The 25,189-nt window shown below is 41.8% G+C and overlaps 1 protein-coding gene across 1 annotated transcript in view; it reads right to left on the bottom strand.

Moving 5' to 3' along the window:
• Nucleotides 1-372: 372 nt before the first annotated feature.
• Nucleotides 373-25,189, bottom strand: part of col14a1b (collagen, type XIV, alpha 1b) — a gene marked incomplete at both ends in the record, with an annotated part of 60,385 nt that continues 35,568 nt past the window's right edge. The window contains 29 exon segments of the mRNA XM_083899639.1: nt 373-641; nt 2,345-2,500; nt 2,578-2,655; nt 2,857-3,045; nt 3,474-3,540; nt 3,650-3,685; nt 4,106-4,177; nt 4,293-4,346; nt 4,494-4,547; nt 4,710-4,763; nt 4,914-5,009; nt 11,266-11,319; nt 11,503-11,589; nt 12,284-12,361; nt 13,590-13,748; nt 15,477-15,586; nt 15,732-15,874; nt 16,768-16,906; nt 16,999-17,037; nt 17,116-17,280; nt 18,403-18,546; nt 18,878-19,001; nt 19,894-20,033; nt 20,122-20,196; nt 20,757-20,906; nt 21,582-21,698; nt 21,927-22,076; nt 22,453-22,575; nt 23,150-23,279. Coding sequence (XP_083755765.1) covers nt 373-641; nt 2,345-2,500; nt 2,578-2,655; nt 2,857-3,045; nt 3,474-3,540; nt 3,650-3,685; nt 4,106-4,177; nt 4,293-4,346; nt 4,494-4,547; nt 4,710-4,763; nt 4,914-5,009; nt 11,266-11,319; nt 11,503-11,589; nt 12,284-12,361; nt 13,590-13,748; nt 15,477-15,586; nt 15,732-15,874; nt 16,768-16,906; nt 16,999-17,037; nt 17,116-17,280; nt 18,403-18,546; nt 18,878-19,001; nt 19,894-20,033; nt 20,122-20,196; nt 20,757-20,906; nt 21,582-21,698; nt 21,927-22,076; nt 22,453-22,575; nt 23,150-23,279 — 3,252 coding nt within the window.

The raw sequence follows: 25,189 nt of genomic DNA, 5'->3' as shown, positions 1-25,189 counted from the left end.
TTGAAGAATAAAAGAATATTATTATTAGTTATAATAATGATAAATCTGAATGACAGCACAGGTGACAATACTTTAATGTTGTAAAAACATGTTTCCACGTGTGTTTGTTTGTTTGTTTATCATCAGTGAATATTCGTGAACTAACCAGGTACAAAATAACAATTTAAAAACAAATGAACGTGACGACACAAACAGCTGATCCTGTTGCCATAGAGACGCGTTGATAGAAACAAAAACAGGTTAATTCAGTGGCATAGATGACCTGACAGCCCCGCCCCCTCGCCAAAGTCCACATCAGGCACTTGTTGATTTGTCCATGAGCTCAAACCGTCCAATCAGAGGACGGCAAAAGGCCCGACATCCTCCGGTCCGTTAGTTAGTCACTCCTCTCTTTAGTCGCCTCTTCGGCCCGACCCTTTGCTCCTCCCCCTCCAGGCTCCGTGAGCTGCGGTGGACGCCGGGGGACGTCAGCTCAGCGTCGTCCAGCGCGGGGTCGTCGGGCGACACGGGCCGCGGCGCCGGGTAGTTGGGTTGGTAGTAGCGGTAGAGGTCGTCGTCCTCGACCTCGCCGTAGTTCTGGAAGACGTTCTGCGGCAGTTGCACTGCGGGGACAGCGCCGCCGTGAGTCACTTCCTCATCCTCTGCGTTTGTCAGCCAACGCCAAACAGGCAGAGCGTTAGTCAGAGCCCAAAACAAACATGGCCAACCCGCCACCGCAGGAAGCAACGTTGGATTATGATTGGGTTAGCGAGACAAAGAGGGAAGGAGCAGGAGACACAAGGGGGAGGACAAGGGTTAATATGGGTTACTGAGAGTTAACCAGGGTTATTACTACTATATTAGCTAAAGTACTGCAGCTTAGCAAGAGTTACAGACGGTTACCGAAGGTTAGAGGGAAGTTTACGACAAACTGCAGCAAATTAAAAGTTACAAAAAGCAACAATTTTAGATGTGAGAAACATGTTAGATTTGTTAACCTTTAACTCACCATCGAAACATTTGGTTAATTCAAAGCTTTTCCGGAGGAATCACAGCATGCACACCTTACTCACACGAGCGCCCCCTGCAGGCTGCAAGCTGCACAGAACCACTTAGGCCGCTGTGCGACCTTTAACCTCCACACACGCGATCATGCGTTTAAGAGACACAGATGAGTCTCCAGACGTCAGCGAAAACAAACGTTCTGCGTTCACATCGAGGGACGACAATCCACAAATACTAGCATGGAGCTAACGACGGAGCTAAGTGTGTTGATCGTAAAACCAGGAGCAGGAGTTTGGATGAAGGTGTCGCTCACAGCTGCTGTACATCTTCATCTCTACACTTTTTAAGACTCAAATTGCTCATTTTCAATAATCTAATCTAGTCTTTCACACTCGCATTCATTCATATATTATTTAATGCTACTTATATTCTATATATTATTATAATAACTGTTTTCTGATGTTACTCGTTGTTCGCGTTGTTGTAGCGAGGTTTCGCTTGTTTTCATGGTAAAATAACTGTCAGATACACGATATCACTCATATTTAATATGCTCCAGGTATTCCACCAGAGGGAGCCATTTTCAGCCGTTAAAGTCAGTATCCAGGTCTTTTGGCAACTAATGGACTGAATTAGACTTGTGCTAATATTTCAGTGATTAATTATCATTGAAAAATACTATTGTTTGGAACTCGTTCCCCAAATTTTCCTCGTTGACATCCGATAAAACAATTATACGTATGTATTGTTTACGATCTGACAAACGTTAGCGCAAACAAAAAGTGTGTTTTCAAACAAATAAAACACTAGATTTTTCAATGACTAAATACGTATTCTATTTGGAAATTGTGCATTTTTGTTTTTGCTCATTCATAAAGTGTTTGAAAATATTAACACAAATCTCATTCACACAATGGCTACCGTAGCATAGATGCTAACAGCTCTCCTTTAAAGGAAAGACACAAAGATCAACAATCAGCAAATATCTCATGATTTCTCAGGAGAAAAGCGCTGCCTCTAGTGGCAGCAGAAGGGAAATACAAGTATGCGTGTTTTGCTAAATGTATCAGTTATTTTAAGAGTAAACGTGCAACTGTTTACTGCCAACAAGCGCAGTAATTGCTGGCTGGAGTATAGCGCCCTCTGTTGTCCAGGATCCACAAATCATCTATTTATCCAACCGACGTTAGCAACTTCTACCGGTAAACAAACAAACAAACATCAGCAGTTTAAGAAGGCTGACCCCTACTGGTGAAAATAAGAAGTGTCACTGTCATGAGGGGATAAAAACGCGGTGTCATTTTGTTCAGTGTGTTGTTGCTGGAACGTCCTCAGCCTAAAACGAGACCTTCCCACATACCTCCGACGTTGTAGCCCACACAGGAGTTGGGGTCACAGTATCCCGGTGGCCCCGCAGGGCCAACAGGTCCAGGGATACCGGGCCGACCGGGGGTTCCGGGATTCCCTGGTCGCCCTGATGGACCCTGGTTCCCGGGTCTGCCCTGTCCCTGTGCACCTGGGGGGAGGAGGACAAGAATCCATCACCTCTTTTCAACACATTATTATCATTCTGTGAAGGAGGTCTTCATTTACCAGGTGGTCCTGTTGGTCCTCTGGGGCCTTGGATTCCAGTCCCTGGTGATCCCTTATCGCCCTTCTCTCCTAGTTGACCTGGTTAATGAAACAACATTTTCAGCAAAGGTCCGGCTACATTTCCTCCGTCTGAACATTGAGCTTCAGGCGAGAACATTGTCTTATTCTTATTCTTATGCTACATTGTTCTTAAGGCAATTATTTTGCTGCTGTTGTGAGTGCAACCTAACCCCGAACCCAAGTTCTTCCCTGCTCTGGTGGTCTTCTTGAATGTCTTACCTCTTTCTCCAGGTTGCCCGTTCTGCCCGTTCTGTCCCGGGAATCCAGGTCTTCCTGATGGTCCCTGCTCTCCCTGAGGCCCCGGGGTTCCCTGACGACCAGGTTCTCCGGGGGGTCCTGGCACGGTGCGGATGGACACCGGTGGACTGGGTGCGTGGTTCAGGATGGAGTTGTAGCGGGCCATGTGACCTGGAAAACAGAGGTCAGAGGTCAGGGAACATGAAGTCCAGGAACACGTGGAGAACCTGAGTCCACTGATCTTCAGGATCTTCCTCAGGATTTCTTATTCTACCGCGTTTGCTTCGAGCTGGAGCCGCGATTACCTTCAAACAAACACTGGTGACTGAACTAGCATGTGTGCGTCATTGTAATGAGAATAAGGCGAGTCGTGATTAGATCCAGGCAGCAGGATGTGCAGAGGAGGAAAATACGAAGCAGACCAATCACAGCTTCTGTTTTCTCGGACGCTGCGACGCCTACTTACATTTACCAGGGTAAGATAACCACCTGAATCTGAGGTCAACCAAGGCGCGGGAACCCCGATTTACACACAACGCTCTGCATACGTAGCTAACGTAGACGTTAGAGCATGGAGACATAATTCAAACAGGACTCACTCTGGATCAGCTGCTCGCAGACTTGTCTGGCGATGTCCTGAACGGACGCCGTGGACTGAAGGTCGCCCTGGAAACACGAGCAGACGAGACGGTGACGTGTCTTTTCTGTGTTAGCGTCGAAAGACGTTGATGGTTTCACAGCAACAATGAGACAAACTGGGATTGTTCCTTCTTACCCGTTCACCTTTATCACCCTTGCCTCCTGGAGGACCCTGCAACAGAGAAGAGCTGAAATATCAACGACTGTGTTTGTAGACGATCAACGACTGTGTTTATAGACGATCAACGATCAATGACTGTGTTTGTAGACGATCAACGATCGACGACTGTGTTTATAGACGATCAACGATCGACGACTGTGTTTATAGACGATCAACGATCAACGACTGTTTGCAGACGATCGACGACTGTATAGATGATCAATAACTGTATATATTTTTCAGTTCTTGGAGGATCCTAACATTGAGCACATGTCATTGCTCTGTATTTCTGTGTTCTCTGTGCTCAGGTGACATGAACATGAACCCACTCCACTCTGCACCAGACCTGGACTTTCAGAGACGACAGACTCTGTTAATCTTCTCGTCTCCTCAGACAGGTTTGTTTGAATCGTCTACGACTGACGGACTCACCGGAGGACCCAGATCTCCCTGTTTCCCTGAAGCACCAGTGTTTCCTGGAGCTCCGGGGCCTCCTGGCGTTCCCTGAAGACATGAAGACAGATCACTTGATGTTCCCACTTCCACAGCCACAGTTAAAGGGACAGCGCTTGACATTTCAGCGTCATCATCACTGTAATAAACACGAATCGTCACTCACGATGTTTCCTGTGGCGCCCGTTCTGCCCTGCAGGCCGTCTTTACCCGGCAGACCCTGTGAAACACAAGAACATCTGCCGATCATCGACATACTTCACGTCTAAGAAGTGTTAGCGTCGTAGTTTTTTAGCAAGTAAGGTAAGCGTCCAAGTAACGTTAGCGTTGTGGTAGTAACAGTGTTTTTTAATGTGTTGCCACTCACTCTGGGTCCCGGTGGTCCCTCTCTGCCCGGCGCTCCAGGTCGACCAGGAACTCCCTAGAACACCAGCAGGAGGTGAGAGGTCAGAGGTCACAGCCTGATAATCTGATCACAGGTCAGTTCACATGCTAGTCCTTTAACGTGTCGTTAAGCTGTTTTCAGAAGATCTCAGAACAAGTTCTGAAAACCACACCGACTGAAAACAGTGACGGTTCTTACCTGCGTTCCTTGTTGTCCAACATCACCTTTCTGTCCCGTCTCTCCTGCTGAACCCTGCAGGTGAAAACAATCACAACATCATCAAATCAAATGTGCGGTGGGATCCTCCACCAGGGGGAGCCCTGCCTAGGGATGGGTTTCTTTACGATGATAATGGTCATATTTTCTTTATCATGAAGTCTTTCTGAGGGGTTTCAATCTTACTGGAGGCCCAATGATGGAGCGTCCACTGGGTCCTTGTGGTCCTGGAGGTCCTTGAGGTCCTGGAACGCCGTTATCACCGACTGGACCAGTGGGGCCCTGGAGAGAGAGAGAGAGAGAGAGAGAGAGAGAGAGAGAGAGAGAGAGGGTCATTGAGTTTTATATTTTTGAATTGTTGTGTTGCTTTCAACTAACCTAAACACACTAAACCTAAGGTTCAACTAACCTAAACTAATCTAACCACAACTAACCTAACTTTCATTTAACCACAGTTAACCTAACCTTCAACTAACCTAAACTAATCTAGTCACACTTAACCTAACCTTCACCACATCCTGTCAGAATCACTGATGTAAATCAGTGCCAGAAAAGAAAGAACTCGTCGCAGCTTCTAAACGCAGACGGACGACGAGTCACACAAGAAACAACTGAGCTGGAAAATGTCCAACATTTATGAAGATCCAGACGTGACGCTCGCAAATATGAGATTCATCAAAAGAGTCGGAGACGACGGAGGAGAACGAGCCGAGAGGATCGTCGACATATACGAGAGCGCGGGGGATCAGGAGAGAGGTTCGTCAGCCGTGAACTTCTCAAAGTGTTTGTTGTTGTTGATGATGATGATGATGATGATGTCAGCTTTAAACTTTAATCTCAGAATCCTGACTTAATCCTAATTTTAGAATTCTGACTTTAATATCAGAATCTTGACTTTTGTTTTTAGAATTCTGACTTTGATCTCAGCGTCCTGACTTAATCCTAATCTTAGAATGCTGACTTTAATCTCAGAAATCAGATTTTAATCTCTGAATCTAGACTTTTTTTTTTCTATTATTTTGTAATAAAATATTTTGATACTAATGCAATTTTAAACTTTATGATGAAAAAAATAGTTCTGTCTAAAACATAAAACTGAGCTAATGTACAGTTTTTCCTTTTAAATCAATATGTTATTAAACACACACACACACATATACCTATATATGTGTGTATACTATATATACTATATATAGTATATATGCAAAAGTTGAAAAGGGAAAGTTCAGGACTTTGAGTCGCCGTGGTAACCAGAGGATAAGCTCAACAACAGGATGACGAACCAGAGGCACTTCCTGTTCAAGATTAGGACGAGAGATAATGTTTCACACATGAATATGACCTAATATATATATATACGACGAGAACATCTCTATCTCACCGTGTCACAGACTGAAGTTTGTAAAGCACTCACTCTCCCACACCAAAGTCCAACAGTGAGATAAAGACGCGTTTGAACGTGTTAATCTGAGTTTATGTCTGTGTTTGTCTGCAGCTCAGAAGCCTCGAGTCGTCCAGAGCGAGACTTTCAGAGCGTTGATCGTAGGCGTCGTGGGTTTCCTGCTCGTGGTGGTGATTATCATCATGTCCAAACTCTGTGAGGAACTAACACCAGCCTTTTAACTAACCTAAACTAATCTAACCACAGTTAACCTAACCTACAACTAACCTAAACTAATCTAACCACAGTTAACCTAACCTACAACTAACCTAAACTAATCTAACCACAGTTAACCTAACCTACAACTAACCTAAACTAATCTAACCACAGTTAACCTAACCTACAACTATCCTAAACTAATCTAACTACAGTTAACCTAACCTACAACTATCCTAAACTAATCTAACCAGTTAACCTAACCTACAACTATCCTAAACTAATCTAACCACAGTTAACCTAAACTACAACTAACCTAAACTAAGCTAACCACAGTTAACTTAACCTACAACTATCCTAAACTAATCTAATCACAGTTAACCTAACCTACAACTATCCTAAACTAATCTAACAGTTAACCTAACCTTCAACTAACCTAAACTAATCTCACCACACTAAACCTAAAGTTAAACTAAACCTAGTCTAACCCTAACCACAGTTAACCTAACCTACAACTAACCTAAACTAATCTAAACACAGTTAACCTAACCTACAACTATCCTAAACTAATATAACAAAAGTTAACCTAACCTACAACTAACATAAACTGATCTAACAACAGTTAACCTAACCTTCAACTATCCTAAACTAATCTCACCACACTAAACCTAAAGTTAAACTAACCCTAACCCTAACCACAGTTAACCTAACCTACAACTTACCTAAACTAATCTAAACACAGTTAACCTAACCTTCAACTAACCTAAACTAATATAACAACAGTTAACCTAACTTTCAACTATCCTAAACTAATCTAAACACAGTTAATCTAACCTTCAACTATCCTAAACTAATCTCACCACACTAAACCTAAAGTTAAACTAACCCTAACCCTAACCACAGTTAACCTAACCTACAACTTACCTAAACTAATCTAAACACAGTTAACCTAACCTTCAACTAACCTAAACTAATATAACAACAGTTAACCTAACTTTCAACTATCCTAAACTAATCTAAACACAGTTAATCTAACCTTCAACTATCCTAAACTTATCTCACCACACTAAACCTAAAGTTAAACTAACCCTAACCCTAACCACAGTTAACCTAACCTCTCTCTCAGACGTTCAGATCTTCCAGGAGAAACATCAGCTTCAGATCAAGTACGACACAGATGTGTGTGTGTGGGCTGAAGGTTGGAGAAGGTTTGGCTGTAGTTGTTATTACAGATCAACAGAGAAGAGAAACTGGGATCAAAGCAGAAACGACTGTTTGAACAGAGAAGCTCGTCTGGTCGCCATCGACGGCCGAGACGAACAGGTGAGTCTTCGTCTTCACCTGCGTCATCTGACTCTTCTACAGCTGCGTAACCACGGCGACCCCTACAGGCCTCATAGCTCTCCGTCCTGGTGCCGGATACGCCACGCAATACCCCACCCGATCAGCAGGGGTCGCTACGCAAGACCGGCCGAGTCCCATGACGGTCGGTAACGTCGTCGGTTTCTGGGCGACGACGTTACCGAGAGAAAGACTGTTGTTGTTGTTGTTGACCCTGCTGTATAATCTAAACTAATCTAACCACAGTTAACCAAACCTTCAACTAACCTAAACTAATCAAACAACAGTTAACCAAACCTTCAACTACCCTAAACTAATCTACCCACAGTTAACCTAACCTTCAATTTACCTAAACTAATCCAACCACAGTTAACCTAACCTTCAATTTACCTAAACTAATCCAACCACAGTTTACCTAAACTTCAACTTACCTAAACTAATCTACCCACAGTTAACCTAACCTTCAACTTACCTAAACTAATCCAACCACAGTTAACCTAACCTTCAACTAAACTAAACTAATCCAACCACAGTTAACCTAACCTTCAACTAAACTAAACTAATCCAACCACAGTTAACCTAACCTTCAACTAAACTAGACTAATCTACCCACAGTTAACCTAACCTTCAACTAAACTAAACTAATCCAACCACAGTTAACCCAACCTTCAACTAAACTAAACTAATCCAACCACAGTTAACCTAACCTTCAACTAAACTAGACTAATCTACCCACAGTTAACCTAACCTTCAATTTACCTAAACTAATCTAACCACAGTTAACCTAACCTCCAACTAAACTAACCTAAACTAATCTAACCACAGTTAACCTAACCTCCAACTAAACTAAACTAAACTAAACTAATCTAACCACAGTTAACCTAACCTTCAACTAAACTAAACTAATCTAACCACAGTTAACCTAACCTTCAACTAAACTAAACTAATCCAACCACAGTTAACCTAACCTTCAACTAAACTAGACTAATCTACCCACAGTTAACCTAACCTTCAATTTACCTAAACTAATCTAACCACAGTTAACCTAACCTCCAACTAAACTAACCTAAACTAATCTAACCACAGTTAACCTAACCTCCAACTAAACTAAACTAAACTAAACTAATCTAACCACAGTTAACCTAACCTTCAACTAAACTAAACTAATCTAACAACAGTTAAAATGATTCAACTATCGTTAACCCTTCAGATTATTATTCTAGTCGTGTTTATGTGCTTATTTTTCAGGGCGTTAACGAGCATAAAAACTCCTGAAACTTGGCGTGGAGGTGAAAATGCGATATTGACATAGTTCCCGGAACCGTGCGCTCTGTAGCGCCCCCTAAGGTGAAAACAGAGGCCAAATTGAGTTCCACCGAATTTCCCGAAACTTGGCGAGAAGATGTTGGCGACCATGACGAACAAAAAAAGTCCACCGTGACCATGGCCTCAGCTCAACAGGAAGTCAGCCATTTGGAATCTTGGCGTCCATTTTGTCCATTTGCACTCTACATAAACGAGCTAGCTTCCATTTGCAGTCTTTGATTTTACGATTTTGTTGTTTTGATAACAAACCTAATCCCACGTTATAAAAACCAGTGAAACCATGTAAACATGTCACATGAACACATCTGTGATGCAAACGTGATCTGTTTTCTCTGCCCAAACTCTCAGGTGTTTGTCAGCGAGATGAGCAGAAACGCTGAGTCGTGGATCGGTCTGAAGTCAGAGAAGAAGGAACATAAATGGCCTGAAACATGCGAGTGGACGTGGGTCGACAAGACTGAGCTGAAATATCAGTGAGAAATCCTTCTTTCCCGCCTCGTACGCCTTCGTTTACGATCGCAGGCAAAACAAATGATCAAAAATGTCTCCGTCTTCTTCTTCAGTCACTGGAGCTCTAGCGCCACCAGCTGCCTGGAGGCGACTCACGGCTCCACGGCTTTCATTGACCTTCAGGGAACATGGTCTCACACCCAAAACGGAACCAAACACTGGATCTGCGAGAAACAGATCTAGGACCAGAGCCACGCGCCGACCATGTGACTGCGATGTCACACCGCTAACCCGTTTACCCCCCGGGTGCCGATAAGCAACAACATGTTAACCAAATAAAACTCGAGCAGCACTAATGCTGCGTTCCAGAGCTCATCCAAACCAGTTGGACGTGGGACTTGTCCTACTTCCAACTAGAAAAAGTGAACTGGAATGCCTGTCGAAGTGGGACCTCCTACTCACGACTTACCCCGACTTCACCAAAATGACGTCGGAGAATAATGGCGGCGACCATGGAGTCACACCAATACGCTATAAACTGAACTTTTATGTGTGCACAGTTGTTTTAGACACTCTGTCGCCGCTGGTTGTAACATAATGTTTTCTGTTTTTTCACATAAGTAGGATTCAGATATCCAGGATGATTAACTGAGCCTGGATCAACAAATCCAAAACAACTGTGTCCAGGCTCAGTTGGTTCCACAAAGACCAGGACGATCGGACACGGATTCATCAAGTCAGGTTAAACCAATCGTGGATCAGTGCGCGAGCACATCGTCCTCTAATAGATTCTCAGATTCACCATGAAAACTGAGGCTGAAATCCTCACAGAGGAAGTGAAAGAGCAAATCAAAAAGAAATGAAACACGATAACAAACCAACGAGAAAAAGCGATCGCCTGAATGCGTAAGTAGTGCGGAAATACACGTTAATTTCTACTATTATTATATTATATTATATTACATTTACAATTCAAAAAGTTATTTAACATCTCTGATAACGTAGTTGTTCTCTGATAATGAGTTGAAATATTTATATTTATTCATATGTTCTATAATTTGCTTTAAATTGGTTCTTTATGTCTTTACTGCGTTTTATTTTGTAAGAATATATACTAAAATGAACTGTCAAATAAAAAAATAAAAAATTATTTTACATAAGACTTACCACTAAAAATGCACATTTGCACGATGCACAACACGTTTTAATCAAAATTTTGAATCAGCGAGTTCCTAACAATAAGAGTCACAGAGACAGAAAAACACGAGCAGTGACAATCGGAACAAAGTTCAGTTGGTTCTTTAGCACGTCGGCATTTATCGTAAAAATAAAAAACGACGAGTAAACTGAGGTTCAGACGTTGGAGAACGAAGAGCAGCAGACGACGTTTGACTTGACTCGATGGATGAAGTCTAATGTTAAGCATCGATATGTTGTTGAAAAACATCACAATATCGTCGACGTATCGAGACACTTACTGTTGTTCATTTGTCCGTTTCATTAAACATAAACTTTGACTCATTGTTTGCAGGTTTAAATTGTCCATCGGTTTCATTCGCTATTGTCGTGTTTATTTGTTGTGTTTTCTTCGTTCTCTGTCGTTTGAATCCTCGTGTGTTTTCTGTAAATAAACGTCTTTGTTTCCCTCTGGTGTGTTTACTCACCTTCAGGACTCAGTGAAACTTACCGAGCTAACGACGCGATACAATTGAATCGCATTGAATTTGGCTTCTTGAAAGCGTTTTTCGACGTTTTTTCCTCAGTGAGAAACAAAGAGCGCCGACACTCATCACATTAGATCAGAGAACTAAACGAAGCACTCACCACTGGACCTGGCTCACCACGATCTCCTCGGGCTCCTCTGATTCCTGGGCCTCCCTGTGTTAAAAAAAACAAACATCGGACGTGAATAATTTGCAGCACGTTGACGTTCTGTGTTCTGTGTTCTGTGTTCTGTGTTCTGTGTTCTGTGTTCTGTGTTCTGTGTTCTGTGTTCTGCGTGAAGACGGAACACGTGTTTTAATGTGCAGCGATGGCGTCAAGTAAAGAACAGTGTCTCACTGGAGGTCCAGCAGCGCCGGCAGGGCCTTTGCTGTCCTGGGTGCAGGTGCAGGCTTTGGGCAGAGCCGGGCAGTCGACCTCCTTCCTCTGGATCATCGATCGCAGCAGTGATTGATTGATTGATTGATCGATTGAGGATGATGCAAACACAAAAATGAGATTTTAATAAGTACCACAAAATAATAACTATAAAAATTATGATTTTCTAGCTCTAAACAACAAATGATCTAAAAAAATATTGACGAAGTTTGTCAAAAACCTTAACCCCGTGGTTCCCAAAGACTGGGTCGGGACCCACAGGTGGTTCACAGGACATCATTTTTGGGGTCCCAAACAAATTTGCAGAATTTTGCCGAACGCAGTTTAGATTTATTTGTACACAGCAGCAGTTAAATAGCATGTGAAAAGTGAAGTATTTATGTATTTACTCGATAAAAAATAACGTCAGAGACAAATTTGCTCTTTTCACGAGTTATATTGAGCTTCGGCTCTTCACAAACGTGGGCAGACACATGGAAGATTTGGGAAACACTATGTGAAACTTGTGATTTTTCTCTCAAAAATAATAGAATATGGTCCTAAAACAATGACTTAGTATTTCAAAATAAGACAAAAAAAGACTTCATAACGCAAACAATTACAAATGAACGCAACATTATGTCATTTTTTTAAAGAGTACGTCACTTTGTTTTCACGGCTTCCATAAATATGACGAAAGTGAATTCCTTCAAACAACTGCTTCAATATTATTTTATGGGTAAAGTTTGACCTTTGACCTCACCAGACCAGGAAGTTCACAGCACTTGTCTCTGTTTGCCCACGACGTGCTGCACACGATGTCAAAGAGCTGGAGCTGGAACTGTGGACGAGGAAAAGTCAAAAAGAACATTCATGATGGTTTAACCCTCACACATGAAGAAAACAATCAAACACCTGATGGTTATGAAATTAGCATGAGCTTAAAAACTGATCTTCATGGAAAGGGTCCAAAGACTTGGGTCAGGGTTAGCTTTAACAGTTAGCTTTAACAGTTAGCTTTAACAGTTAGCTTTAACAGTTAGCTTTAACAGTTAGCTTTACCTTAAGGTTTAAAAAACTGTTCCCTTTATGTAAAACGCTAACTTTGCACAAAGTTTAACCTCATGTAAAGTTACCCTTGATCCATTAAAGCTAATCATTCATTAACAGTTAAAGGTTAGCGTTTAAGACTCGGATTTAGATTTAGATTGATATTGAGATATTCTGCTGTCATTAAAGATGAATTCAGGATCGTTGTGGCCTCCATCACAGCATTGAAGTCTGTTAAATAATCTGTGTATATGTTTGAGTTTATATGATGATATAAAGGAGATGTATGTGGATATAAAGCTGCACACAGGCTGTTTCACTGCACTCATGAAAGGTTTGAGAGTGACAATACACTGTAAAATAGACTGTAAATACACGGTAAATAAACTGTAAAATACACCGTAAAATAGACTGTAAATAGACTGTAAAATACACTGTAAATAGACTGTAAAATAGACTGTAAAATACACAGGAAATTCACAGTAAATACACTGTAAAATACACTGTAAAATACACACCAAACCAAACCATTTTGAGTTGAACCGTGCTGAGGCGAGCTGTGCCGGGACTATGTCGTGGTAAAGCGCCAAGAGTGTGTTCTTGTACTTGTACTGGTATACTGAGGACCACTGAGGGGTTTCTAACCAACAAAGTGAGGACATTTTTACAAAGTGAGGACATTTTGTCCGGTCCTCACTTTGTCTTCATTCAAATCACTTCCTCAGGTTGTAAACATGTTATACTCTGTTTTTAACACAGGTCCTCAATTTGGTACAAAAACCCAGTTTTCCAGCCCTGGTGTTTCACACGTGTTTTGCTCTGTGGCTCCACCTGCAGACATGTTATGGTACTGCACCCAGCAGTTCCTTATAGATGTCATTCATGAAGTAGATGTTTGTAATTGTGTTGATTTATGAAGTGGAAATGCTGGTCCTCACTTTGTCAGCACTTATACCTGGTCTTCAGTATGCAGCAAGTACAAGAATGTGTGTTTGTGTGTGTGTGTGAGTGCTAGTCACCGGTGCAGAGTTGTCCTTGTTCCCTCTGGAGCGAACCATCCGGCCCAGGACCTCCCTCCCGTCAGTGGTGATGTTCCCCGCAGCGTTGATGGTTTTCTCCGCCACCATCTTGCAGTCGATCATCACTCTGGCGCTCGTCTTGCTGATGGCGACGTGAAGCTGAAGAAGAAGAAAAAGACGCGTGTGTTCACTCCATCACTCAACTTCATACTGTTTGTGTGTGTGCACCAATGTTTACACTCTTCACTCTCCCACACCAAAGTCCATAGAGGAATTCGTGTGGTCACTTTGTGTCACTGCAGTGATTCTGAACGAAGGATTTTCTAAAGTCGAATTCACAAAATGACAGATGTGAACTCAGTGATGGAGGCAACAGAGGATCAACAACTCCTGTGAACTCCTGTGTGGAGTTTATGACACAAGTCTGTTTCACCCTCATGTGTCTGGTTCTCGGCAGCAGGGGGCGCTCATGTGCACCCGCCCAGGACAGTGTTGAGAAAACGTGAAAATAAAGTCACTTTTAGACGCTTCTATACTGGGACGTAATTAAAATTCAGCACAAATGAAGGTCGTGTTTGAATATTTTGGCAGAGGAACACACACACACACACACACACACACACACACACACACACACACACACACACACACACACACACACACACACTAAAGAAAACAGGTCATAAACCTTAAAATAAAAGCTCCTCTGTAATTTTCTAAATATAATTGTGACGACTGCAGCTGTCGCACTCTCACACCACACTGATGTTCTTTATGTGAACACAGCATTTTTCTTCCTTTGGAGACAAAAGGACAAACAAACACACAAACAAACAAACACACAAACAAAGAAACAAACAGACAGACAAACAGAAAAATAGACAAACACACAAACAAACAGACACACAGACAAACAGACAAACACACAAACAAACAGAAATACAGACAAATACAAACAAACACACAAAAAACAAACAGACAGACACACAAACAAACAAACACAGAGACAGACACACAAACAAACAAACACAGACAGACACACAAACAAACAAACACAGACAGACACACAAACAAACACACACAGACAAACAGACACACACAAACACACACAGACAAACAAACACACACACAAACAGACACACAAACTGACAAACAAACAAACGCACACAAACAAAAACAGAAATACAGACAAACAAACAAACAAACACACAAACAGACAAATAAACAAACAGACAAACAAACAATAAAAACAAACCAACAGACAAACAAACAAACAAAAACAGGAACAGACAAACAAACAAACAGACAAAGACAAACAAACACACACACAGACAAATAAACCCACAGACAGACAAACAGACAAACAAACATAAACAAAAACAGGAACACACAAACAAACAAACACATAAACAAACAGACAGACAAACAAACACAAACAAACAAAGAGACAAACAAACAAAGAGACAAACAGACACACAAACTGATAAACAAACAAACGCACACTAACAGAAACAGACAGACAAACAAACAAAAAACAAACACACACACACAGACAAATAAACCAACAAACAGACAAACAAACAAAAACAGGAACACACACAAACAAACAAAAATACAAACAAACAAACACAAAAACAAACAGACAGACAGACAAACAAACAAACAGACACACAAAAACTACCGTGAGCTCGTTTTGCCCAGTTTTATCTACAGGAAGTAGTCAACATATAAACAGTCGGTGGCTCTTATTTTGAAGGGCACAGTGAGAGGAAGTAGTTAATGAACCACTCACACAAACATAAACACCTCGACAAATGTCATACGAATAAAGAATAAAACAAAAGAGAAGATAAAAACGTGTTTGTGTCACATTTAAATGTCACAAACCTTATGGAAGCTGCCGTAGAAAAGCTTTTTGATTTCTGGACCTTCAAACGTCACCGTCTGAAACTCTCCTTTGTAGTCGTTGTTGAAGAAGGTCAGAGTTTTTCCTCCGTCTGCAGACAAACAAACAAACAAACAAACAAACAAACGTGTCTGAAATGTCCTGCTTCATTTCCACGACTGCGTGGTCACACACACACACACACACACACACACACACACACACACACACACACACACTCACACACACACACTCACTGTCCAGGATGACGCCCACCATCGGCTCGTCGCTCACGTTGAGGATTTCCCAGAGTGCAAAGGGTTCCTCAGGTGTGTTGGGTAACAGCCTGAAGAGCAGTGTGATGGTGTAGTCTGAGGGGAGACCTTCAGGGTGGATGAACCTGACAAAGACACGCCCACATCCCTCCTGTTAAAGGTCTGCACTTCACCCATAGAGGGCGCAAAACAGCTCAAAGACCACAGTTTACGTTCATAATTAACTACATGGCTAATGTAATAACTGCTACATCAATAAATACAGAGAAATATTTCATTTTATTCCATACCAAATGTCATTAAGGCTAAAGTAGCAGCTAACTAAAGTACACAAGGACATGTCCTAGCTGCTAGCTGCTAGCTGCTAACTGGTCATGGTGTCTCATGCTGTGGCTGCTAAATGTACAGCAACAAAACAAACACAAACTAATACACAAACATTTATTTTATATCACATCAAAGGTCATTGTGGCTAAAGTAGTCGCTACCTTAAGTAGATAAGGACATGTAGCAGCTGCTAACCAGTCACGGTAGCTGATTTAGCACCTGCTAACCGGTCACGGTAGCTGATTTAGCACCTGCTAACTGGTCACGGTAGCTGATTTAGCAGCTGCTAAATGGTCACAGTAGCTAATTTAGCAGCTGCTAACTGGTCATGGTAGCTAATTTAGCACCTGCTAACTGGTCACGGTTGCTAAATAAGCAGCTGATAATTGGTCACAGTAGCTAATTAAGCAGCTGCTAACTGGTCACGGTAGCTAATTTAGCACCTGCTAACTGGTCACGGTTGCTAAATAAGCAGCTGCTAACTGGTCACAGTAGCTAATTAAGCAGCTGCTAACTGGTCACGGTAGCTAATTTAGCACCTGCTAACTGGTCACGGTTGCTAAATAAGTAGCTGCTAACTGGTCACGGTTGCTAAATAAGTAGCTGCTAACTGGTCACGGTAGCTGATTTAGCAGCTGCTTACTGGTCTTTGACCGCGTTAGAAGTTTGAATCAAGCTAGCGCGTGAATACCTGGTGGGCTGAGCGAGGAGCGCGTCGCTCTGCACATGGAAACACGGGAAGGCGTTGAAGGTTCCGGGGAGCATGGAAACACCGGAGACGCTGCCGTAGCGATTCTCCACCAGTCCAAACAGCTCCATCATGTGAAAACCTGACGACAGGTGGAACAAACGCAAGCGTGAGCGACACCTAAAACCGTCCTCACGGGCCACCGTAGGTTCACGCCGCGCTGGTTCCTCTCACCTGGCATCATGCTGCCGCTCATCGGTATGGACGGACACGCTGCGGTGACAGAGTGGAGTCGTTAAGAACAAACGGCTAACTGCTCTTTGTTGTGGTGTATTATGGGTAATAACTCACTGGCTGTTGCAGCTTCACACACAAACGTCACCAGCTTCTCCTCGATCTTCTTGAAGGCGTCGAGATCGTCCACGAAGAACACGTGTCTGTCGCTGGGTTTGCTGGCGATGCTCACCAACTCGCCGTAGTCGGCGTCGGCGAAGCCGATCGCAAACACGATGTAACCTTCGCGGGAGAGAAGGACTTTTATTTTCTTAACGCAGTCGTGTACAGTGTAAAGTACTTTAAAGTGATACTTTCAGAGTAAAAGTACAACTATGAGAAAATGTCACTTTCTGTAAGATTACTGCAGTAAAAGTCTTAACGTTTATGACGTTTACTAAATTAAAGTACTTTTCTGATATAAAATGTACTCGAGTTCTCAAACTCAAAAAAAGTGAGTGAGTGAGTGAGTAAATGTGTGAGTGAGTAAATGAGTGAGTGAGTGAGTAAATGAGTGAGTAAATGTGTGAGTGAGTGAGTAAATGAGTGAGTGAGTAAATGTGTGAGTGAGTGAGTGAGTAAATGTGTGAGTGAGTGAGTAAATGTGTGAGTGAGTGAGTAAATGTGTGAGTGAGTGAGTGAGTAAATGTGTGAGTGAATGAGTGAGTGAGTGAGTAAATGAGTGAGTGAGTGAGTAAATGTGTGAATGAGTGAGTGAGTAAATGTGTGAGTGAGTGAGTGAGTAAATGTGTGTGTGTGTGAGTGAGTAAATGTGTGTGTGTTAGTGAGTGAGTAAATGTGTGAGTGAGCAAATGTGTGAGTGAGTGAGTAAATGTGTGAATGAGTGAGTAAATGAGTGAGTGAGTAAATGTGTGAGTGAGTGAGTGAGTAAATGTGTGAGTGAGTGAGTGAGTAAATGTGTGTGTGTTAGTGAGTGAGTAAATGTGTGAGTGAATGAGTGAGTGAGTGAGTGAGTAAATGAGTGAGTGAGTAAATGTGTGAGTGAGTGAGTGAGTAAATGTGTGAGTGAGTGAGTGAGTAAATGTGTGAGTGAATGAGTGAATGAGTGAGTGAGTAAATGTGTGAGTGAGTAAGTAAATGTGTGTGTGAGTGAGTAAATGACTGAGTGAGTGAGTGATTGAAGGTGAGTGAGTGAGTGAATGTGTGAGTGAGTGAGTGAGTAAATGTGTGAGTAAATGTGTGAGTAAATGATTGAGTGAGTGAGTAAATGTGTGTGTGAGTGAGTAAATGTGTGTGTGAGTGAGTGATTGAAGGTGAGTGAGTGAGTAAATGTGTGTGTGATTGAGTGATTGAGTGAGAGAGTGAGTGAGTGAGTAAGTAAAACATAAACATGTGAGTTCATACCTTCCATCTGCATGACCTTAGAAACCTTGTTGACGTCGTCCTGTGATCGTCCATCAGTCAGAACCACGAGGACGTTAGGTATTCCTCGCCTGACTCCGCCCTCTGACGTGAAGATCTTATCCTTCACGTGTTGAATGGCTCGACCTGATTGGACGAGCAGAGACGACAGTTCACGAGTCCTGAACCTGACCAGAGCCTCGGAAATGAGGTTCTGCCTCATTAGGACCAGGTTTTGGTCTCCATGAGGACTACTGGTCCAGACCAGGTCAGTGTGTGTGACAAACACACACATTCTTGTACAGCATCCTTAGTGAGGACACTCAGCTTTATTTGCCACAAGGGGGAGCTGCATCTTTCCTCATGACTTATTATGATCTAACTAAAATGTATTATTTTTCTATCCACACACACACACACACACACACACACACGCACACGCACGCACACACACAAACACACACACACACACACACACCTGTCTTTGTGTTCCCTCCCTTGTAAGAAATCCGTTTGATGGCGTCCAGCAGTCGTTCTTTGTCGTTGTACGAGTTGAGTTTAAACTCAGTGCGAGCGTCGTCACTGAACTGGACCATGGCCACCTGAGACACACACACACACACACACACACACACACACACACACACACACACACACACACACACACACACACACACACACACACACACACACACACACGTCAATTATAAGATAAATAAATTTACGTTAGTCGTGATGTTATTAATGCGTTTGTCATTGTGTTATTGATGCGTTTGTCGTGATGTTATTAACGTATTTGTCTTGATGTTATTAACGTGTTTGTCGTGATGTTATTGACGCGTTTGTTGTTAATGTGTTTGTGATGTTATTAACGCGTTTGTCGTGATGTTATTAACGCGTTTGTTGTTAATGTGTTTGTGATGTTATTAACGCGTTTGTCGTGATGTTATTAACGCGTTTGTTGTTAATGTGTTTGTGATGTTATTGACGCGTTTGTCGTGATGTTATTGACGCGTTTGTCGAGATGTTATTTACGCGTTTGTCATTGTGTTATTGATGCGTTTGTCGTGATGTTATTAACGTATTTGTTGTTAATGTGTTTGTGATGTTATTAATGCATTTGTCGTGATATTAACGCATTTGTCGTGAAGTTATTAATGAGTTGGTCGTGGTGTTATTAACATGTTTGTTGTGATGTTATTGTGTTTGTCGTTAAGTTATTAGCGCGATGGTCGTGATGTTATTGTGTTTGTCATTGTGTTATTAGCGCGATTGTGTGTCGTTATTGTTTGTCGTGGCGTTATTAACAAGTTTGTCGTGATGTTATAACGTGTTTGTGATGATCTTATTAATGTGTTTCTCGCGACGTTAACGTGTTTGTGGTGATGTTATTCGGATGTTATCAACGTTTCCGTCGCGACATCATTCACGTGTTTGTGGCGACGTTATTACGATGTTATTCGCTTAGCGCGAGTGAAGTGGACCCGTGGTCACCTGTGTGCCGTCCGGCCCGATCCGGTCCAGAGCGCCCACGGTGCTGTGCAGGAAGCGGATGATCTTCAGGAAGCTTTCGTCACCGATGCTCCAGGACCCGTCGATCAGGAAGACCAGGTCGGCTTTAGCCGCCTTACACACTGAACAGAGGGGGAGGAGTCACAACCGTGACATCATCGTCACATTTGTGTCCGACAGAACCACGAGGCTGCGCCTTGGCGCTCTTACCTTCTTTGGCAGCAGGGATTGTGGGTAGTGGCGTGGTGGTGGGCGGTTTGGTCGGCGCCTGGGTCGGGACAGGTACTACACACACACACACACACACACAGTGCATTATGTGAATGAATGTCCTCACTATGAATGCAATACGTGTGTGTGTGTGTGTGTGTTCTTGTACTTGCGGCATACTGAGGACCATTGAGGGTTTTTAACCAACAAAGGTAATTTTTTACAGAGTGAGGACATTTTGGCCGGTCCTCACTTTGTTTTCATTGAAATCACTTCCTTAGGTTGCTATAACATGCTATACTCAATTTGTCAAAAAAAATTAAAATTTTGGACAACATAGTATAGTATGACGTTTTTGTCAAATTTTGGACCAAACATTACCAAAAGAAAAAGTTTTCCAGCCGTTTTTGCTCTGGGGCGCCACCAGCAGACATTTTATGGTACTGCAAACAGTAGTTCCTTATAGATGTCATTCATGAAGTAGATATTTGTAATTTATAAAGTGGAAATGCTGGTCCTCACTTTGTCAGCAACTCGGTCCTCAGTGTGCAGCAAGTACAAGAATGTGTGTGTGTGTGTGTGTGTGTGTGTGTGTGTGTGTGTGTGTGTGTGTGTGTGTGTGTGTGTGTCCTCACGTGTCCTCTCCACAGCAGTGACAGCAGGTCCTTCAGTGCCGTCCTGCAGTTGAGCGTAAACACTGATCTTATACTGAGTGTTCGGCTTCAGGTTGTTGAAACAGTGTCTGTTTGTTCCTCCGCTCAACTTCACTTCCTGTTTCTGACCGTCTGCACGGAGTTAAGAGGAAAACCATCACAACTGCTCAATACACACACACACACACACACTTAGAATTCCAAAATCTACTTATAATTCCAAAATGTACTTAGAATTCTAAATTCTACTTAGAATTCTAAAATCCACTTAAAGTTCCAAATTCTACTTAGAATTCCCAAAAAAATCTACTTATAATTCCAAAATTCACTTAAAATTCTAAAATCTACTTATAATTCCAAATTCTAATTAGAATTCTAAAATCTACTTATAATTCCAAATTCTACTTAAAATTCTAAAATCTACTTATAATTCCAAATTCTACCTAGAATTCTAAAATCTACTTAGAATTCCAAAATCCCCTTAAAGTTCCAAATTCTACTTAGAATTCCAAAAAAATATACTTATAATTCCAAAATTCACTTATAATTCTAAAATTCTTCTTATAATTCCCAAATCTACTTATATTCCAGAATTATAAATAGAATTTGTAATGATAAGTAGATTTTTTTTTTTTAACCAAAATCTACTTATAATAATAATAAGCAGTAGTAAAGATTACAGCATCCTGTGGCGACACAATAGACTTAATCAGATTATAATCTTGAACAGCTCATTGGATGGAGTGAAGCACTTAGTCTGGTTGAGAATAAGGGGCGTGGTCAGATCAGAGGTGGGCGTGTACTCACTGAGCAGAGATTCCAGGACGACTCTGTAGACGCTGGCGTGTCGCTGCGTCTGCCACTGAGCGCACACACTGCTCATCCTCACCTGGTACACGCTCAGATTAGCCACGCCCAGGTACACTGACACACACAGAGGGGGCGGAGTTTAGGAAGATGTGACGCGTCGTCCTCGTAAACAAAAACGCAACAACAACAACGACGACGACACCATTAACAGTTACAGATTAACAGATGAACAGTTACTCAGTGACACAGACAGACTCTGGTTCCACTTTACTGGACTAAGTGTGATCTGGTTCACTAAGACAAGCGGATCAGATCCAGGTTCTGGTTCTGAAGGGGACTCACGGGTCTTGGCTCTTCCTGACAAAGCGTCACTGGATCCCGTGGAGTACGAGGCGATGACCTTCACGCTGTAATCTGTGCCACTGAGCAGGTTCACGATCAGCATCGTGTTCACGTCTTCACCCACAAACGTCTCCAGAGCTGAACCAGGAGCTGCAGAGAGAGAGGAACAGCAGCAGTCACCTCATCTGACCATGTCTCATCTGACTACACTTTGTCTAATCTGACTACATTTAATCTGACTACACTTAATCTGACTAACTCTAATCTGACCACGTCTAATCTGACTTAATCTAATCTGACTACATTTAATCTGACCATGTCTAATCTGATTTGATCTGATCTGTGTAATACTTCAAGTAATACTTGAGTAAAAGTACAAGTGAAAAAGCAATTTGTCTTTGTTGTGAGAAATATGTGTGTGTGTGTGTGTCTGTGTGTGTGTGTGCGTCTGTGTGTGTGTGTGTGTGTCTGTGTGTGCGTGTGCGTGCATGCGTGTGTGTGTGTGTGTGTGTGTGTGTGTGTGTACCAGACAGAGGTTGGTAGACGACCCTGTATCCCATGGTCGCTGAGGGCGGAGCCTCCCAGCTGATCCTGAAGCGATTGTACCATTCCTCTGACACTCGCAGGTTCTTCGGTGATGAAAGAGGAACTGAGAGAAAGAAAAGACGACTTTTTGTGGAAACTTTGTTTCTTAAATGAATAAATAAAATCTGAAAGACTCACATCTGTTACCATGGTGATGTGCTACGTTCATGCTGATAGAGTTATTACGTTATTTTTAACTTTATCTTCACTGTTAGACAGAAGTTCCCTTTGTGTGTAAACTGAAGCTCATAAACCACTCACTCTCCCGCACCAAACACCACAGGGACACAGGAGCTGCTGTGTCACCTCTGGTGCTAATGGCTAATGTTAGCATCCATGTCTAATACGTTAAACTCCCCATTCGCCGTTATTTTGAATGACATATTAGCACGTTAGCATACAAATCGCTTACTTTGCAGACACTTAACCTCAATCTCAGTAACAACAAAATGGCCGCCTTAAATAAATCTGTCAGATCTGCTTAATTAATAACCTCATCATAATTTACAACCTTTGACAGTAGATGGTCGTGTGTGTGACTCATGTTCACGTGTTTATCTCACAGTTGTAAACAAAGTCTAACAGTGAGATTTAATATCATTATAAAAAGCTTCATAATCTTAATCTTAATCTCTTACGTGTTCGTCCCGTCCGTGACGCCGCCGGTCCGTCGCCCTCGGAGTAAACGGGCGTGACGGCGACTTTGTACTCGGTGTCAGAGAGAAGAGGCTGAAGGATCAGGCTGTTCTGTCCACTGGGAACTGTTCTCTGCAGACGACATCCCATAATATACCATCATATCAGAATAACAATCATTCTGACGGTTTCACCATTTTTTTCATTACTATGTTAAAACCTGCTGAGGCTCGAAGAAGGTTTGTCTAAAGATAATCTGATGAAAAAGATGATTTTTTAATGTTCACAAACTGTATAAACTCACCTGAGCAGAAAGTACGATCTTTTTATTCTTTACCGATACGAAGAACGCGAGTTTCTACTTATTCAGATACCACAAAAACGCAACTTTCTACTTATTCGGATATTCACACTAACCCTAACCTAACTGGTCCAGTCTGAAACTGCAGGGAAAGTTGTCCAAACTGCCGTGTGCAGATCACTCTGTATCACACACATCTACAGCAACATCAGTGAAGAGATCCTTATTTTCTGTATAAAAGCAGGTTCTTCCACCAAATACAACCTTTCACAGTGGTTTCCCTCCATCATTCACCCTTCTTCATGCTGCATGACGCCCTCAACACATGGAGTCAGTCGCCCACATTATGAACAGTTGCCCATCACTTAAATGACAGTATATTGTCAGACATCACAGATTCCCTGTGTGTCTGATGTAAAGCTCTATAAACACACTTCAGTACAGTCTGACTGCTTTAACTCACCTGTAAACACTTTTGCAGGAATTCCAAATACACCAGATATTGTTGTCATGTCTCAGCATTCCAGAACAATTAGGCTGTTTGAAGTAACATGTGCTTTTGACCTGTTTATGGAGGACTCTTACCTTTCTAAGACTGTGAAATATCAATCATTAATATCCACCATTGAAAACCTTGGCTACAGATGCCGTCTTATTGTGCTGGTGTTTGATCTAAGGCATGAACTCAGGCTGCTGATCCAAGGGCTTTGCATTGAGGGTTTACTTAAAACAAGAGCCAAACAGTTGGTAAAGTACTGCTCAATTTCAGCCATTATCAGACTCATGTTTATCTGGAAAAGGAGATGTTTTCTGTGCCCATGAAACTGTGTCATACATAACAATGTGTTTTAATCTGTTTGATCATTCAAAATATTTGATTCCTAATTCCTAACCCTAAAATTTACTTGTTATGTGGAATTAAATATAGTATCTAAACTGTGTGTGTGTGTGTGTGTGTTCTTGTACTTGCGCCATACTGAGGACCAGTGAGGGTTTTTAACCAACAAAGTGAGGACATTTTTACGGAGTGAGGACATTTTGGTCGGTCCTCACTTTGTTTTCATTGAAATCACTTCCTGAGGTTGCTATAACATGCTATACTCTGTTTGTCAAAAAAAAAAATCAAATTTTGGACGACATAGCATATAGTATGACTTTTTTGTCAAATTTTGGACCAAACATTTTTTGTCAATTTTTTTTTCAAATTTTGGACCAGACATTTTGGGTCAAATTTTTTTTTTCTAATTTTGGACCAAAAATTTTGCATCAATTTTTTAATTTCAAATTTTGGACCAAACATTTTGGGTCAAATTTTTTTTTTTCAAATTTTGGACCAAAAATTTTGCGGCAATTTTTTTTCAAATTTTGGACCAAACATTTTGGGTCAATTTTTTTTTTTCAAATTTTGGACCAAAAATGTTGCATCAATTTTTTTCCAAATTTTGGACCAACAATTTTGGGTCAATTTTTTTTTGAAATTTTGGATGACAGTATAGTATGACGTTTTTGTCAAATTTTAGGTCAATTTTTTTTTTCAAATTTTGGACCAAACATTTTGGGTCAAATTTTAGTAGATGTCATTCATGAAGTAGATATTTGTAATTGTGTTGATTTATAAAGTGGAAATGCTGGTCCTCACTTTGCTCTTTTACCCGGTCCTCAGTATGCAGCAAGTACAAGAATGTGTGTGTGTGTGTGTGTGTGTGTGTGTGTGTGTGTGTGTGTGTGTGTGTGTGTGTGT

Source organism: Microchirus variegatus (genome assembly GCF_963457635.1).
Source record: "Microchirus variegatus genome assembly, chromosome: 13".
Lineage (NCBI taxonomy): Eukaryota > Metazoa > Chordata > Actinopteri > Pleuronectiformes > Soleidae > Microchirus > Microchirus variegatus.
This window is presented reverse-complemented; position numbering and strand designations above follow the sequence as displayed.